The sequence below is a fragment of the Haliotis asinina genome, chromosome 9, assembly GCF_037392515.1.
Source record: "Haliotis asinina isolate JCU_RB_2024 chromosome 9, JCU_Hal_asi_v2, whole genome shotgun sequence".
NCBI classification, from domain to species: Eukaryota; Metazoa; Mollusca; class Gastropoda; order Lepetellida; family Haliotidae; genus Haliotis; species Haliotis asinina.
This window is the reverse complement of record NC_090288.1, coordinates 52,058,846-52,072,592: the sequence shown is the minus strand read 5'-3', so window position 1 is coordinate 52,072,592 and position 13,747 is coordinate 52,058,846. Positions and strand designations below refer to the sequence as shown.

Here is a 13,747-nt window from a genome sequence, read left to right as displayed (position 1 = left end):
CCCTTACTCACAATCTGCCCAAGTCTTCGGCGATCCACAACACTGAATTTCCTAGGCCGACCTGCCCCTGCTTTGTGCTCTATCCCGGTTCCTGTTTGAATATTCTTCGAAGTTCTGTATACTGTAGACAGAGGAATACCATGTCTACAAGCTAACACTTTAGCATCAGCCTCACCCCTTTCAAAATCATCTAGAATGAGCTTTCTTTTCTCTCTTGCTGTAAATTCTGCCATGTCAACACAGGAAGCCGTCTGCTCAGACAAGGGAGATAACTTTTGACGTAATGAGCTGCCTTCTAAGCCTTCAAGAGTTGTCTCCCTTGTTTAGTATGCTTAGTGCATAGTGAAAGCCCTTTTTCCAATCTTAGCATCATTAGAAAAAAAACAAAGATTTTCTCAATAATTTCTGGGAACACTGTATATCATCTCAGTACCAAACAGCATTATGTTTGCATTTCATCTACCCAGCTACGAAGTCGTGAATACCTTCTGAACAGATGCAGCTTTATAAGATGGGGTGTTGTCAGTCAAAATAAAAGTGAAATGTTTCTCGGGCACCGACGCCCCACTTTAACTTAAACGCTTAACAAAAATTTTTTTATTACCTTTGAAAACAAAATAATTTTGACTTGGCCGCGTACCGATCATCCATTTGAGCGTCTATAAGAATGAGCGTCTATAAGAACGAAAGTGACTGAATGTACAATGTGCTAAATATCCCAACCTGTACTTCTGGGATAAAAATAAATAAAAATGTGTTCTTACCTCGTCAAGTTTTTTTCTATCAAAAATTAAAAATAAGACCTACGCTATGGACATGACGTCAAGTTGCCGAATACATTTTGGATGGGTAACATAACATTGTATTATGCTGTCTGGCCGCATGGAACTCTGGGTAGGTGAGTGGACGATCCGTTTCACGCTAAGTGACGTCATAGACGACCGGCGTAGTTACGCCTTCATTGTCAGCGCTCTGTCGCCTGAGTCGGACGTACTTGTTGTCGCTGCCGTTGTTGTTGCACGCCGTTGAGGACGCTGTCATCTCGATTGGTCTATGCAAGTAGGTGACTAATGCACAAATGTACCTGTAACCCGTTAAACCCGTTTATAAGTTGCTCTGTTGATTTTAAAACAAGCTTTGACGATTTGTCGCTGCTATGATTGCATAAAATCAGGGATTCGAACACGGTCCCGACTTTGAAAAACAATTCCAGTTAAACGACTAATCCATTTACAACAAACGACGGTCAGCAACGTTTGTCAATTTATTTTATCAAGTCCTAAGAAATGATATTATTTTCTACGGGTAATATACGGGAGTTTATGTCTTTCGTTCACAGAGTGAGATTCGTGATGTATTTGTCTGTCACATAGCATTGCAAAAATGTAAGAGGGGGATTTATTCCAGAATCAAATATGTGTCTTACAGATAAACATTGATTTATATCTTTACTATCCTGAACGATGAAAGTGATATTCATCAATTATATGTTCATGAATGGTCATGGTGACTTGATTAACAAATGGAAATCACCCCGTGCAATTTGCGTTGGTTATATGACACATACTGTTAAGAGGATCATAAGCTGAAATATATTGTGGACGATGAAAGAGACTTAGTGTGCCTCTCTATCAAGGATAAGAAGTATACATGCATTTTGTTTCATTTCTCGGCAGCACTGAAAACAAGATGATCTTTCTGCACGGCCTGGCTTTAGCCGTATATGAATTTCAGAGATACCTCAAACATCGCGATGGTAGGTATTGCTTAAAACTACATGGCACGGTGGTTAATTGTTGTTGTTGTTCTTTACACCGAAATACTCAATAATCTAGCTTTATCATATCGACCAGGACCAGACAATCCAGTGATATACAACACGATCTCTGCTTGCTAAATGACGTATATCCCCACTTGACTATCTACATTATTGTCCAATCCAAGCCATATTTACCACTCAGTTGGGTGATTATTAGTCGGGTCTATTTTTCAATCTAAATCATCTACGACCTTTCCGTCCAATAGACCAGAGAAAAGAGATGGTAAAGCGAGAGGAAGCTCAGCAAGCCGCCGAGGCGTACGTCGCCTCTGCAGTGGAGAAGGCCGAGGCTGCTACTGCTGCAGCAGACGCTGGATATGCTGCCTGGAAAGAGGCCCTGATTTTTGCTGCCATGGAAGCCGAGAGAGTGTCGGCATATTCCTCTAAGAACGCTGGGTTGCCTGCAACGTTGGAAGTCCATAGATTGGAGGACGTAGCATTAGAGAAGGCCTACACGTATGCTGCACTAGAGAAGGAGAGAGCAGCTGCAGCTCTTGCAATGGAGAAGGCACAGGCTGCTGCAGCTGGTACTGACCTCCCCAAGGATGAAGACGCTGCAGCTGCTGTTGTAGCCTCCGATGCCGACACCGTTCCAGGTAGGAAATATGGATTCAGCAAGCACAGCATAAACCGTTAAATGGTATTAAATGGCAATGCTTTTCAACTTGGTCGCAGATATTGTTCAGCTATGTTGTATTGTTATATGGTAAAATGTCCTCTTTAAAACCATGAGAGAATTAGATCAAATTTAGCTCTTCAGGTTTGCTCATGAGTAATACCGGTTAGGCAAGGTATGGACAATGGCTAAACTCCACCTATTTTCTTTCAGCCAAACAGGACAAGCCCAAGAAGAAAGGTATCTTCGGAGGCATGAAGACTGGCTTCATGCTGTAAATGATTCTTTCTGATTGGTCCTCGCCAGTTTCCCTCATCCTTTCATGACCCACGCGCGTCCACCTGTAACGACATTGACCCTGATCGAATATGTTTACGATGAACTATTTTCCTGTATATACAGAAGCGGTGCGGTCAACCTCCGCAGAGATAAGAGGCTGATGGGTAACATTGTTATTAGGATATTAATATATGTAGGTGTAATTAACATTTCAATAAATGTATGTTTCCTTACATAAATGTCCTGCATACCATGTTCAGGGCCGGTACATGATTTCAAGTGATGTCATATGTCCAGAACATGAGAACCAATATACACAAAGAGAGACGAGACTGCGCGGAGGTGTTCTTACACCGTTTTGTAGACTGTTAAGGTCGGACTAAATCTTCCACATCTTCAATTTCAACAAAAGATGGAGTTCAGTTCACGATTTCGGCCAATTGCTGTGACAGAGGGTGGTTATTGATCTGTTGGAGAAGTCGACCATGCGTTACAGAGGTGGTCGCTGATGTATGGGCGTGTAGTAGAGGTTGTTGGTGAGGTGTAACAGAGGTGTTGGGTCGCTTAGGTCTTGCACGGGTGTTGGAGAGAGGGTTGGTGCGGTGTTAGATTCGGGTTACTGACATGTGTTTGGTCATCGATACTAAGTTTTAGGAAGGCAGATGTGGTGCTGCCTCATGGTCTGTGAAGGATGGAGAGGTTTTGGTGAGGTGCAGGAAAGGGAGGTCTAGGACAAAAGTGTCCTAGTGTCACTACTCCAGTGTTGTGTTCCAAAACGCCAGTATCACCTCTCTACTCTGGTATTCCAAATACCCCAATATCACCCCCCAAGTGTGGTGTTCAAAAGACATGAGTCACCTCTCTAATGTTGTGCTTTGAAGGCACCAGTGTGATCTCTCTAGTATTGTGAAACACCTACACTAGTATGACGTCTCTAGTGTTGTTCCAAATACACCAGTGTCACCTCTCTAGTGTTGTGTCCCAAATATCCCAGGGTCACTTGCGTTTTAAAGATTCCAGTGTGACCTCTCTAGCATGTTATGTGTAAGAAAGACACAAGTTTCACCTCTTTAGTGATGTGTTCTAAAGACACCAGTATCAGACCCCGCTAGTGTTGTGACCCAAATATCCCAGTATCACATCCCTAGTGCAGTGTTTTAAAGACACCAGTGTCATCATGTCTCTAGTGTTGTGTTCCAACGACATCAGTGTCACCTCTGTAGTGTTGTGTAACAAATACCCCAGTATCACTTCTCTAGTGTTGTGTTCCAGTTTCAACTGTCTAGTGTTGTGACCCAAGTATCACAGTGTCACCTCTCTAGTCCGGTTTAACAAATACCCCACCATTACCTCTCCACTGTTGTATTCCAAAGACACCAGTGTCACGTCTCCAGTGTTGTGCTCCAAATACCCCAGTATGACCTTTCTAGTGTTGTATTCCAGTGTCACTTCTCTAGTGTTGTGATCCAAATATCACAGTGTCACTTCTCTAGTGTTGTAATCCAAATATCACAGTGTCACCTCTCTAGTGTTGTGATCCAAATATCGCAGTGTCACTTCTCTAGTGTTGTTCCAAATACACCAGTGTCACCTCTCTAGTGTTGTGTCCCAAATATCCCAGGGTCACTTGCGTTTTAAAGATTCCAGTGTGACCTCTCTAGCATGTTATGTGTAAGAAAGACACAAGTTTCACCTCTTTAGTGATGTGTTCTAAAGACACCAGTATCAGACCCCGCTAGTGTTGTGACCCAAATATCCCAGTATCACATCCCTAGTGCAGTGTTTTAAAGACACCAGTGTCATCATGTCTCTAGTGTTGTGTTCCAACGACATCAGTGTCACCTCTGTAGTGTTGTGTAACAAATACCCCAGTATCACTTCTCTAGTGTTGTGTTCCAGTTTCAACTGTCTAGTGTTGTGACCCAAGTATCACAGTGTCACCTCTCTAGTCCGGTTTAACAAATACCCCACCATTACCTCTCCACTGTTGTATTCCAAAGACACCAGTGTCACGTCTCCAGTGTTGTGCTCCAAATACCCCAGTATGACCTTTCTAGTGTTGTATTCCAGTGTCACTTCTCTAGTGTTGTGATCCAAATATCACAGTGTCACTTCTCTAGTGTTGTAATCCAAATATCACAGTGTCACCTCTCTAGTGTTGTGATCCAAATATCGCAGTGTCACTTCTCTAGTGTTGTGATCCAAATATCACAGTGTCACCTCTCCAGTGTTGTGCTCCAAATACCCCAGTATGACCTTTCTAGTGTTGTATTCCAGTGTCACTTCTCTAGTGTTGTGATCCAAATATCACAGTGTCACTTCTCTAGTGTTGTGATCCAAATATCACAGTGTCACCTCTCTAGTGTCGTGTAACAAATACCTCCTAGTGTTACCGCTCCAGTGTTGTGTTTCAAATACACCACTATCACCTCTCTAGTATAGTGTCCCAAATATTCCAATGCCACTTCTATAGTGATGTGCTTTAAAGAGACAAGTGTGACCTCTCTAGTATTGTGTAAGAAAGACACCAGTATCATCTCTCTAGTGCTGTGTTCCAACGGCACTAGTGTCACCTCTCTAGTGTTGTATTCCAGTGTCACCCCTCTAGTGTTTTGATCCAATTATCCCAGTATCACACCCCTAGTGTAGTGTTTTAAAGACACCAGTATCATCTCTTTAGTGTTGTGCTCTAACGACATCAGTGTCACCTCTCTGGTGTTGTGTAACAAATACCCCAGTATTACCTCTGCAGTGATGTGTTCCAGTTTCAACTGTCTAGTGTTGTGTATGAAATACCCCATCATCACCTCTCCAGTGTTGTATTCCAAAGACACAAGTGCGACCTCTCCAGCAAACACACCAGTGTCAGCTCTCTAGAGTTGTGTTCCAGACGACACCAATGTCACCTTTCTAATGTTGTCTTCCAAAGACACCAGTATCTGCCCTCTAGTGTTGTGTTCCAAAGACACAAGTGTCACATCTCCAGTGTTGTGTCTAAAGACGCCAGTGCCACCTCTCTACTGTTGTGCTCCAAAGACACAATTGTGACCTTTCTAGTGTTGTGTTCCAAAGACACCAGTAGGTGCTCTCTAGCATTGTGTTTTAACGATCGCAATGTCACCCCTCTATTTCTGTATTCTGCAGTAGATGTCAAAGAGCAGTCGGAAGTAATGTATTTGAAAGTCTTTTAGTCTACGCCATGCTTTGTGGTGTTTGCTTAATAATCTGTTACAGTAACGTCATGCACCTAGCACTATCCTCCACAAATGCAACATTAGGTCAAGCTAAAGTATTTTCATGCCTGCCATAATGGCAGACCCAAACCGGACTTATACCAGCACGTCCCACTCTCCCTTTTCAACACGTCAGATATGTCACACGCTTAGTATGCTTGACATGTACTAATCAAAATACAACATTTTAGGAAAAAATACCTTTGTCAATATTTTGTTGCTTACCCATCAGCTTCTTTTGTTGTTACCACCCGATGTTTTGTTTTCATTCTGTTGCAAACCTTGTAAAGTAAATATGTATTTTTATCTGTCTGTGTTGGAGTTTTGTTTTTCTGATCTGTTGTCACCCGTGCTTGTCGCAGGAGGCGACTAACGGAGATCGTGTGGTCAGGCTCGCAGATTTGGTTGACACATGTGATCGTATTCCAGTTGAGACCCGTGAAGGTCCGGAGTAGAATGGGCTTTCGGCAACCCATGCTTGCCTTAAAAGGCGTGTGTGCCTATACGAGGCGACTAAGTTGTCATCGGTTCCCAGTTGCACAGATCGATGCTCATGTTGTTGATCACTGGATTGCCTCTTTCAGACTCGATTATTTACAGACCGTCGCCATATGGCTGGAATATTGTTGAATATCGAAGGACGTAGAAAGAATTCAGTGGTAGAACCGCTTCGAAGAAATAAACTATACTGTGACCCACCTAGCAAGCAGACAAGGTGACAGCGTTCATGTGCCACACGGGCAGTACAACCATGGCAGGGACCATCTCAAAACATCAAGTGTCAGTATCACTGCTGGTCAAGGACTCTAGCAGAATTCCAACAGGTGCAATTCGGCTGACGTTAATGCCCTCCCCAGATCAGGCGCTATCGATAGGTTTGAGATCACAGTGCCGTACTGGTGTACACAGAACTGTGTGGTCTTGTTTTACAGCTACTTCGTCAGTGATGTACTGGATTGGCTTTTTGTGCTGCCGGACCTTTTTCATGAGCTGGGGCTTTGTTTCTGATTACCTGTGAGGCATGTTACAGAAAGTGAGAAAATCCTGCAACTCAGCCTTGAGATTGCTCATCCCTCACTGGGTGGGATGATAACAGGGACATGCAAGTTATGGAAACTGGCGTTATCCAAAATGATAACGCTTGGTTCGTCCAGCTGAGGTAAGAATCGATGTTCGAACCAATCCCAAAATACCTGCTAATTCATTTCGCTATGGTAATCACCATCCGATTTTAGCCCCAAGAACAAAATCACAATCCCCAATCAGTCCCTTGCTACGAGTACACGCATGCAAGATGATCAGGCGTCTATCTTTGACTGATGGTAATTTAACACTGCCTTAGAACAATCTAAAGGAAGCTGCATCCGTTCGGTTTTATCACACCAGGTTTCATCAAGGTATATAATTTGAAACCCAAATTGCGGTATTCTTCACCTGTTCTGAAATAAGCTGATCGCATGGACAGGATTGAGTACTATTCTGAACACAGTTCTGTCATCTCCCCTTTCGGTGTACCTGCGCCCTATTTCTCCCGTTTCTACCAGAGCCACAATAAGAGCTGTTTTCGAGACATTTATTGTATCTTTGATCTCATCTTGTATTTTGCACATGTCGGTGGGATTTGCGTTCACACAGTTCATAAATTGTACGGCTTGTGACACCTTTACCAAGCTGTCCAGTTTGAGTTTCCTACCTGATTTTGATTTTCACACGACCCCCGAGGTAACTGATTTGTTTGCAACTTTGTAAACTCGACTGTATGTCAGATTAAGGGCTTAACACAGTCATTCTATAGTAAACCCTGCCATGATGAAAGGTTGTTCCAGTATGAAATACTGACATAAATTGGAAATTAATTGTTTTTCAGATATATCAAGTTGCATGTTGCATGTTGATACTTCTATGGGTGAACATGATTATAATGCGATTTGAATTAAGACTTTTTAAGCCATTATTTTGAATATAACTACTACAAGAGTTCCATCATTTTCATAAACAAACAAAACAAACCCAGAACTATTTACAATCATTCATATTAAGTAATTGTAGTTGAGGCTATATGAATAATTATAGTCTGTATTTCAAAAGTACACTTTTTATTTAGAATATGTACTAATGTTGTTCAACGTCAAATTTTCCTCCTGTGAAGTTACCCCTCAAGAGCATTTTTTACATCTGCGCTTTAATATTCGTACACGTATCATGTATGTGCTTTTATCCTGTGTCAAATTCATTATATCTATATTGAAGTCAAAAAGCCTTTTCCAGGCATTTCCAGCATTACTTTAGTACCCGTGCTGGAAAAGACCACTTCAGTCAATTAGGTCAGCAAGCTTGACCGCCTCCATCTATGACAAACGCTAAGGCGCTTAAGATAACCTTTCAAAATTGGCTTCATCTTAAATGTCGCTATTCTTGACACAATACGAATCGCAATTCTCAGCGTTATGTTTCTGTATTGTTTGTAATGAGAAAGACGGATATGTTTTAACGGAATCACTAATGATAATTCTGAATCTTTGCCTATGAACCTAGAATCGGTTGGGATGTTTTCGAGTATACCCTTAAACGAAGGCCGAGGTGCCATTACGCCATATCGGATAGTGTTTACAAAACCACATTTCTCAAAGACTGGTATTGAGACGCCTATTACATCACGTACCTCACCTATACATGTTTATGATATTCATCTGCGACAAATGCATCACTGAATTCCCCAGACATTTTAGACTCAAACTACAACATTTCTTTGTCACCAGCACCAACTGTCTAGATAAAATGAAAGGAAAGATCTTGGTTGTGAAAACGCTGTGGTTGAAAGACTTGCTTGAAGTGTAAATCAAGAAAAAATCCGATTTTACACTGACTAGCATTTTTTCATATTTTCCTACATCAAGTCGTGTGTTCCTTGCCTGCAATAGCTGTGTATCATAGCAAGAAATCGAACAGTAAAAATAGGTACATTGCAGTGATTTGATAATTCAATAGAAACGGTTAGTGTCAAAGTTTCCGTGCAGCGTGACGCCATGGCCGACGCCAAATCAGGTAGGACGTGAACGGTTATTATCAGCATTTCTGGCAAATGTTAAAGTTAAGCTGGGCTCCGTCAAGCGTTCGCAATGTAGCTTTGTCGCGCGCGCAAAGGGAGCGGGGAACCAGCTTAAACAGCGGTACCTTGCACATTCGGGCGCAGCGATGACATAAGCATAACACCACTGCCACGGAATAATTTACATATCACGTGACCGAACTTTTCTCGTTTGTAAACAAACGTGTATATTCATAAATATACAGAGACTGGCATGACGTAAGCGATTCGACTGAGTTTTCATATTGTTTTACACTGTTACGTAAAGATTCTTCTACAACTGTGACAGTTTGATTTATGACAGTACATGTTTAAATTTCAATCGTCTGCTGCATCGTTTGCTCTCCGTAGGGCTTTGATCACAGCACGTTGAACCGTACAAAGTATGTAACACAGGATCGCTGCGCAAATCCACAATTTGATAGTGTTAGCGTTTTATGATATTTTCTCAGTGACACTATACCATTTTAACAAGGATGTTTAATTGGGTGTGTAGACTCATCAAATATAAAAAGAGTTCAGAAATATGTACATTATATTGAATGGACTGTGTAAGTTCTGACGAATCGTCACATCTTCCTGCCACCCGTGCCTCAAAGCGATCGTAACGTGACTTACGTCGTAAGTCTATGTTAAAGTATAGGAATTACGATCATCGTAGAGCTACGATCGCTGTGAGGCGCGGGACCCTGGCCTGTGGCTGAGGTGCTATGCTGTCTGGCCGCATGGAACTCTGGGTAGGAGAGTGGACGATCCGTTTCACGTGTGACGTCATAGACGGGCGACGTAGTTACGTCCTCATTGTCAGCACTTTGCCTCCTGAGTCGGACGTATTTGTTGTTGTCGCTGCCGTTGTTGTTGCACGCCGTTAACCCCCTGGATGCCACAGGGACATATATGTCCTTCCTCTACATACCTCACTTGGAAGTCCAATAAAATTCTAAATATACCACGCATATATAAATACTACACAGTTTTGAATTCTGCGGAAAATTCCCAGTTTATTGATACCATCCACTATCATCTCAGACCAAGCTAAAGTGCTGAAAATCGCCTTTCAAAATAGGCTTCATTGTAAATGTCGCCATTTTTCAAACTGTACAAAATCGAGATTCACAGCGTTATTTGCAGTATGTTTTGAAATGTGAAAATCGGATAATTACTGGGAGTAATGAATTTCAAAAATAGCATATTAATGATCACCGATATCAAGTTTTCATGTAACCAGGAATGATAATTCTGAAACGTCATCGATGTACCCAGAATCGGTTGGGATGTTTTCGAAAAAACACTTACACGAACGCCGAAGTGCGCTTTCCGCCATATTGGATAGTGTTTACAAAATCACGTTTCGAGAAGGCCGGTATTGAGAAGCCCATTACATCATGTATACTTCATAGTTAGCTGCGACAAATGCATCATTGAATTCCCCATATATCTTAGAATCAAATTACAAATGGTCTTTGTCACCAATACCAACTGTCTAGACAAAACGAAACGAAATATATTTAGTATGAAAGCGAACGCTGTGCTCGAAAGACAGCGCTTGACTGAAATGTAAACAAAGAAAAATTCCAATTTTACACTGCGTAGCATTTTCGGAAATTTCCCAACATCCAGCCCTCTAATCATTGCTTACAATGGCTCAATACGCTTAATATATTCAGGGGAAGAGTATCGTGGCAAAAAATAGCAAATTGAAAATAGATACAATGAAATAATTTGGTAATTCATAAGAAACTGTCAAACTTTCAGTGCAGCGTGACGCCATGACTGACGCAAAATCACGCAGAACGACAACGGTACTTATCGACATTTCTGGCTTGTTCCGTCATTTACAATGTAAACGATAAGAACATATCACAATACACAAATAGTCAGAATAATTCTGATTACTTACATCTCACATTTATATACAAAAGATCCCTGAATCAAGCAAAAAGTCGTCGCAAAATCCCGTGTACCCTTCTCAGCGAAGCCGCCATTTTGAAAGAAATCGGTCATCGGTAGTGATGTCATACGTCAACATTGTTGCACATATTAGGCAATTTTTGAGGTGAAGGTCGGTTGAACAAGAGTAAACACAATGCCCATACCATTCCGATTGCACTTAATAGTATTGTGATGTATATTTTGCGCATCGTTCAGATGTTTTTTCATGAAACTGATTTCAGTATCTACATATATCCATGTTCAACACCATATCATGTGTGGATATAAGGTATCCGTTTTTATTCTTTGAAAGCTTTTGATTGTTTGAATAATATCTACATGGGAAATTGACTCAGTAAGTGTATTATACCACATTTTAAGCCTCTACACAAGTGTTGGAAGATCACACGTAGCCATTACTGCAACATGTGCTTTAGTTCACGTGATGTGCAATATTCAATACGTTGGGACAAATATTGCAGTTACATATGAACAGGTTAATAAACAGCGATTTAATTCCAACTTAGAAGTAAAACGGATAATATTAATGAAAATGATTTGTACATTTTATCAAATGTAGGGGCACACATACTACTGTTTAAAGGAATTGTCTTGTTCATTGTATTGGTTTGTGTCGTTTTTATAGACAAAACTATTATGAATATTAATTGACCAGGTGCGACTTTGTCAAAACGTTTCATGATTCATTATCATTATTTTTCGATAATAAAGTCAATTCAAATGCGATTAAAATATATCTGTTGGCAGAATGTCTAACTCAAACAATATTTATACGGAAATTGTTAAAAATATATACATCAGGTCAAGTCTTAATTTCGACAAGCATTACGTCCATTTTCTAATACTTCTTTACTGAAAAAGCGATCTCTTTGTAACTTTCATTGCATACTTATGAAGGGAATTGATTTCATAATCATGAGAAGAAAAGTCTTTTTCCTAAATGAATACTCAATGAATATTCAGGTGTTGTGAAATTTTCATTTAAGCTAAATTGATGCTAGGCAGGTGCGCGTGTTGCTCACAATAAGATGTAGTAAAACCGTGTAATTGTTGATATATTCAGGACACTATTTCAGTGATAAAACCATTCATTTTATATTTTGGCTAAAAAGTGTTGAATTCTGACACAGAAGCCGATATCTTTTACACATTGAATGGAAATTAGGTTAGATATATACTAATCAGCAACCAGAGAAGTCTTTTTTCCGACGTCACAAAATGCACAAAACATGCTGTGACGTCAACTAAAATGTCGCATTATTTTCAGTTATTTCATTACGTTTGAAAATGTGGCTGTTACTCCTTTAATAATGATGGAAAATTAATAAAAATACATATACACAAACAGGAGAATATGGGAATCTAAGAACTAAAATATGTATCGGATAGGGACATCCAAATCGCTATTGCCTGATTTTTTATGTAGTACACTTGCATCTTTTCTTACAAATTGTGAAACTACCAAAAGGTATCCTCTCACATTGGGGAAATTTGTATTGGAATAGTTTGGTTCACTGTGAACAAAACATCACGAAAATATACTGTCCATATCCACAGCAAATTCTCTCCATGTGATCGGAGTTACATTGACCTAATGTAAACCATAGCTGAGTTATGCCCCCTTATCTTGATACGTGCATGACCTCTCTGTCGACGTTTGACGTCATAGTAGAAAATCGATTTTTGACATTTATTGCGGGTCACTTTTGATTTTGTTAGTATGACGTTATGCACTAGCACATACATCCATTTCATATACACTCATGTCGTTCAGATATCAAGCTGTATTTTCTTCGCTCACACTTTCCGTAAAGATGCCAAATTAAAAAAATCGTAGCAGAGTGCTTTTATTGGTGCACGATAAAAAACTGAGAAATTTACTGTTTTTGAACACACACAAAAGTTTTGAACAACTTTTAGCAGTGTCTATTTCTCAAACCCCTGAGGTAGCCGCAATTATATTTATACCAACGGATAGGAAATCAAATATTCTACATGTCTGTGCAATTTCATAGCCGTACGCAGAACCTGGGCCACGCGATCGCAAATCTCGCACAACGTTCACTTTTCAAACTTTATGAAAATGTGCGCCTGAAAAAAAACTCGGCATCCAGGGGGTTAAAGCGACCTTCACCTCAAAGAAATTGTCTAATATGTGCAACAACGTTGACGTGTGACATCACTACAGATGACTGATTCCTTTCAAAATGGCGGCTTCGCTGACAAGGGTACACTGGATTTTGAGAGTGCGTACTCTTTCTTTGATTCAGGGATCTTTTGTGCATAAATGTGAGATAAAAGTAATCAGAATTATTCTGACTATCTGTCTATTGTTATATGTTTTCATCGCTTACATTGTAAATAACAGAAGCCAGAAGTGCCGATAAGTACCGTTGTCGTTCTGCGTGATTTTTGCGTCAATCTGCACTCAAACATTGACAGGCTCTTATGAATTATCAAATCGTTGCTGTGTATCTGTTTTCATTTTGCTATTTCTTGCTATGATACTCTTCCTCTGCGTGTTCTAAACGTGTTGAGCTTCTGTACAGATCTAGAAGTTAGAAGTTGTAGAGTATCCCTGGTTAAGGTATGGGAATTACGATCATCGTAGAGCTACGATCGCTGTGAGGAGCGGGACCCTGGCCTGTGGCAGAGGTGCTATGTTGTCTGGCCGCATGGAACTCTGGGTAGGAGAGTGAACGACGATCCGTTTCACGTGTGACGTCATAGACGGGCGACGTAGTTACGCCTTCATTGTC

At 40.7% G+C, this 13,747-nt stretch overlaps 1 protein-coding gene across 1 annotated transcript; it reads left to right on the top strand.

The window, feature by feature from the left end:
• The first annotated feature begins 1,689 nt into the window (after positions 1–1,689).
• LOC137295728 (uncharacterized) lies at positions 1,690–2,713 on the top strand. Its single transcript, XM_067827244.1, has 3 exons — positions 1,690–1,756; positions 2,026–2,415; positions 2,649–2,713. The coding sequence occupies exons 1-3, from the start codon at positions 1,690–1,692 to the stop codon at positions 2,711–2,713; spliced, it is 522 nt and encodes a 173-aa protein (XP_067683345.1).
• Positions 2,714–13,747: the final 11,034 nt, after the last annotated feature.

Coding starts and splice junctions, on each gene's coding strand:
- LOC137295728 (XM_067827244.1), top strand. CDS start 1,690: ATGATCTTTCTGCACGGCCTGGCTTTAGCCGTATATGAATTTCAGAGA. Junction 1,757..2,025: donor ATACCTCAAACATCGCGATG/GTAGGTATTGCT, acceptor TCCGTCCAATAG/ACCAGAGAAAAGAGATGGTA. Junction 2,416..2,648: donor CGATGCCGACACCGTTCCAG/GTAGGAAATATG, acceptor ATTTTCTTTCAG/CCAAACAGGACAAGCCCAAG.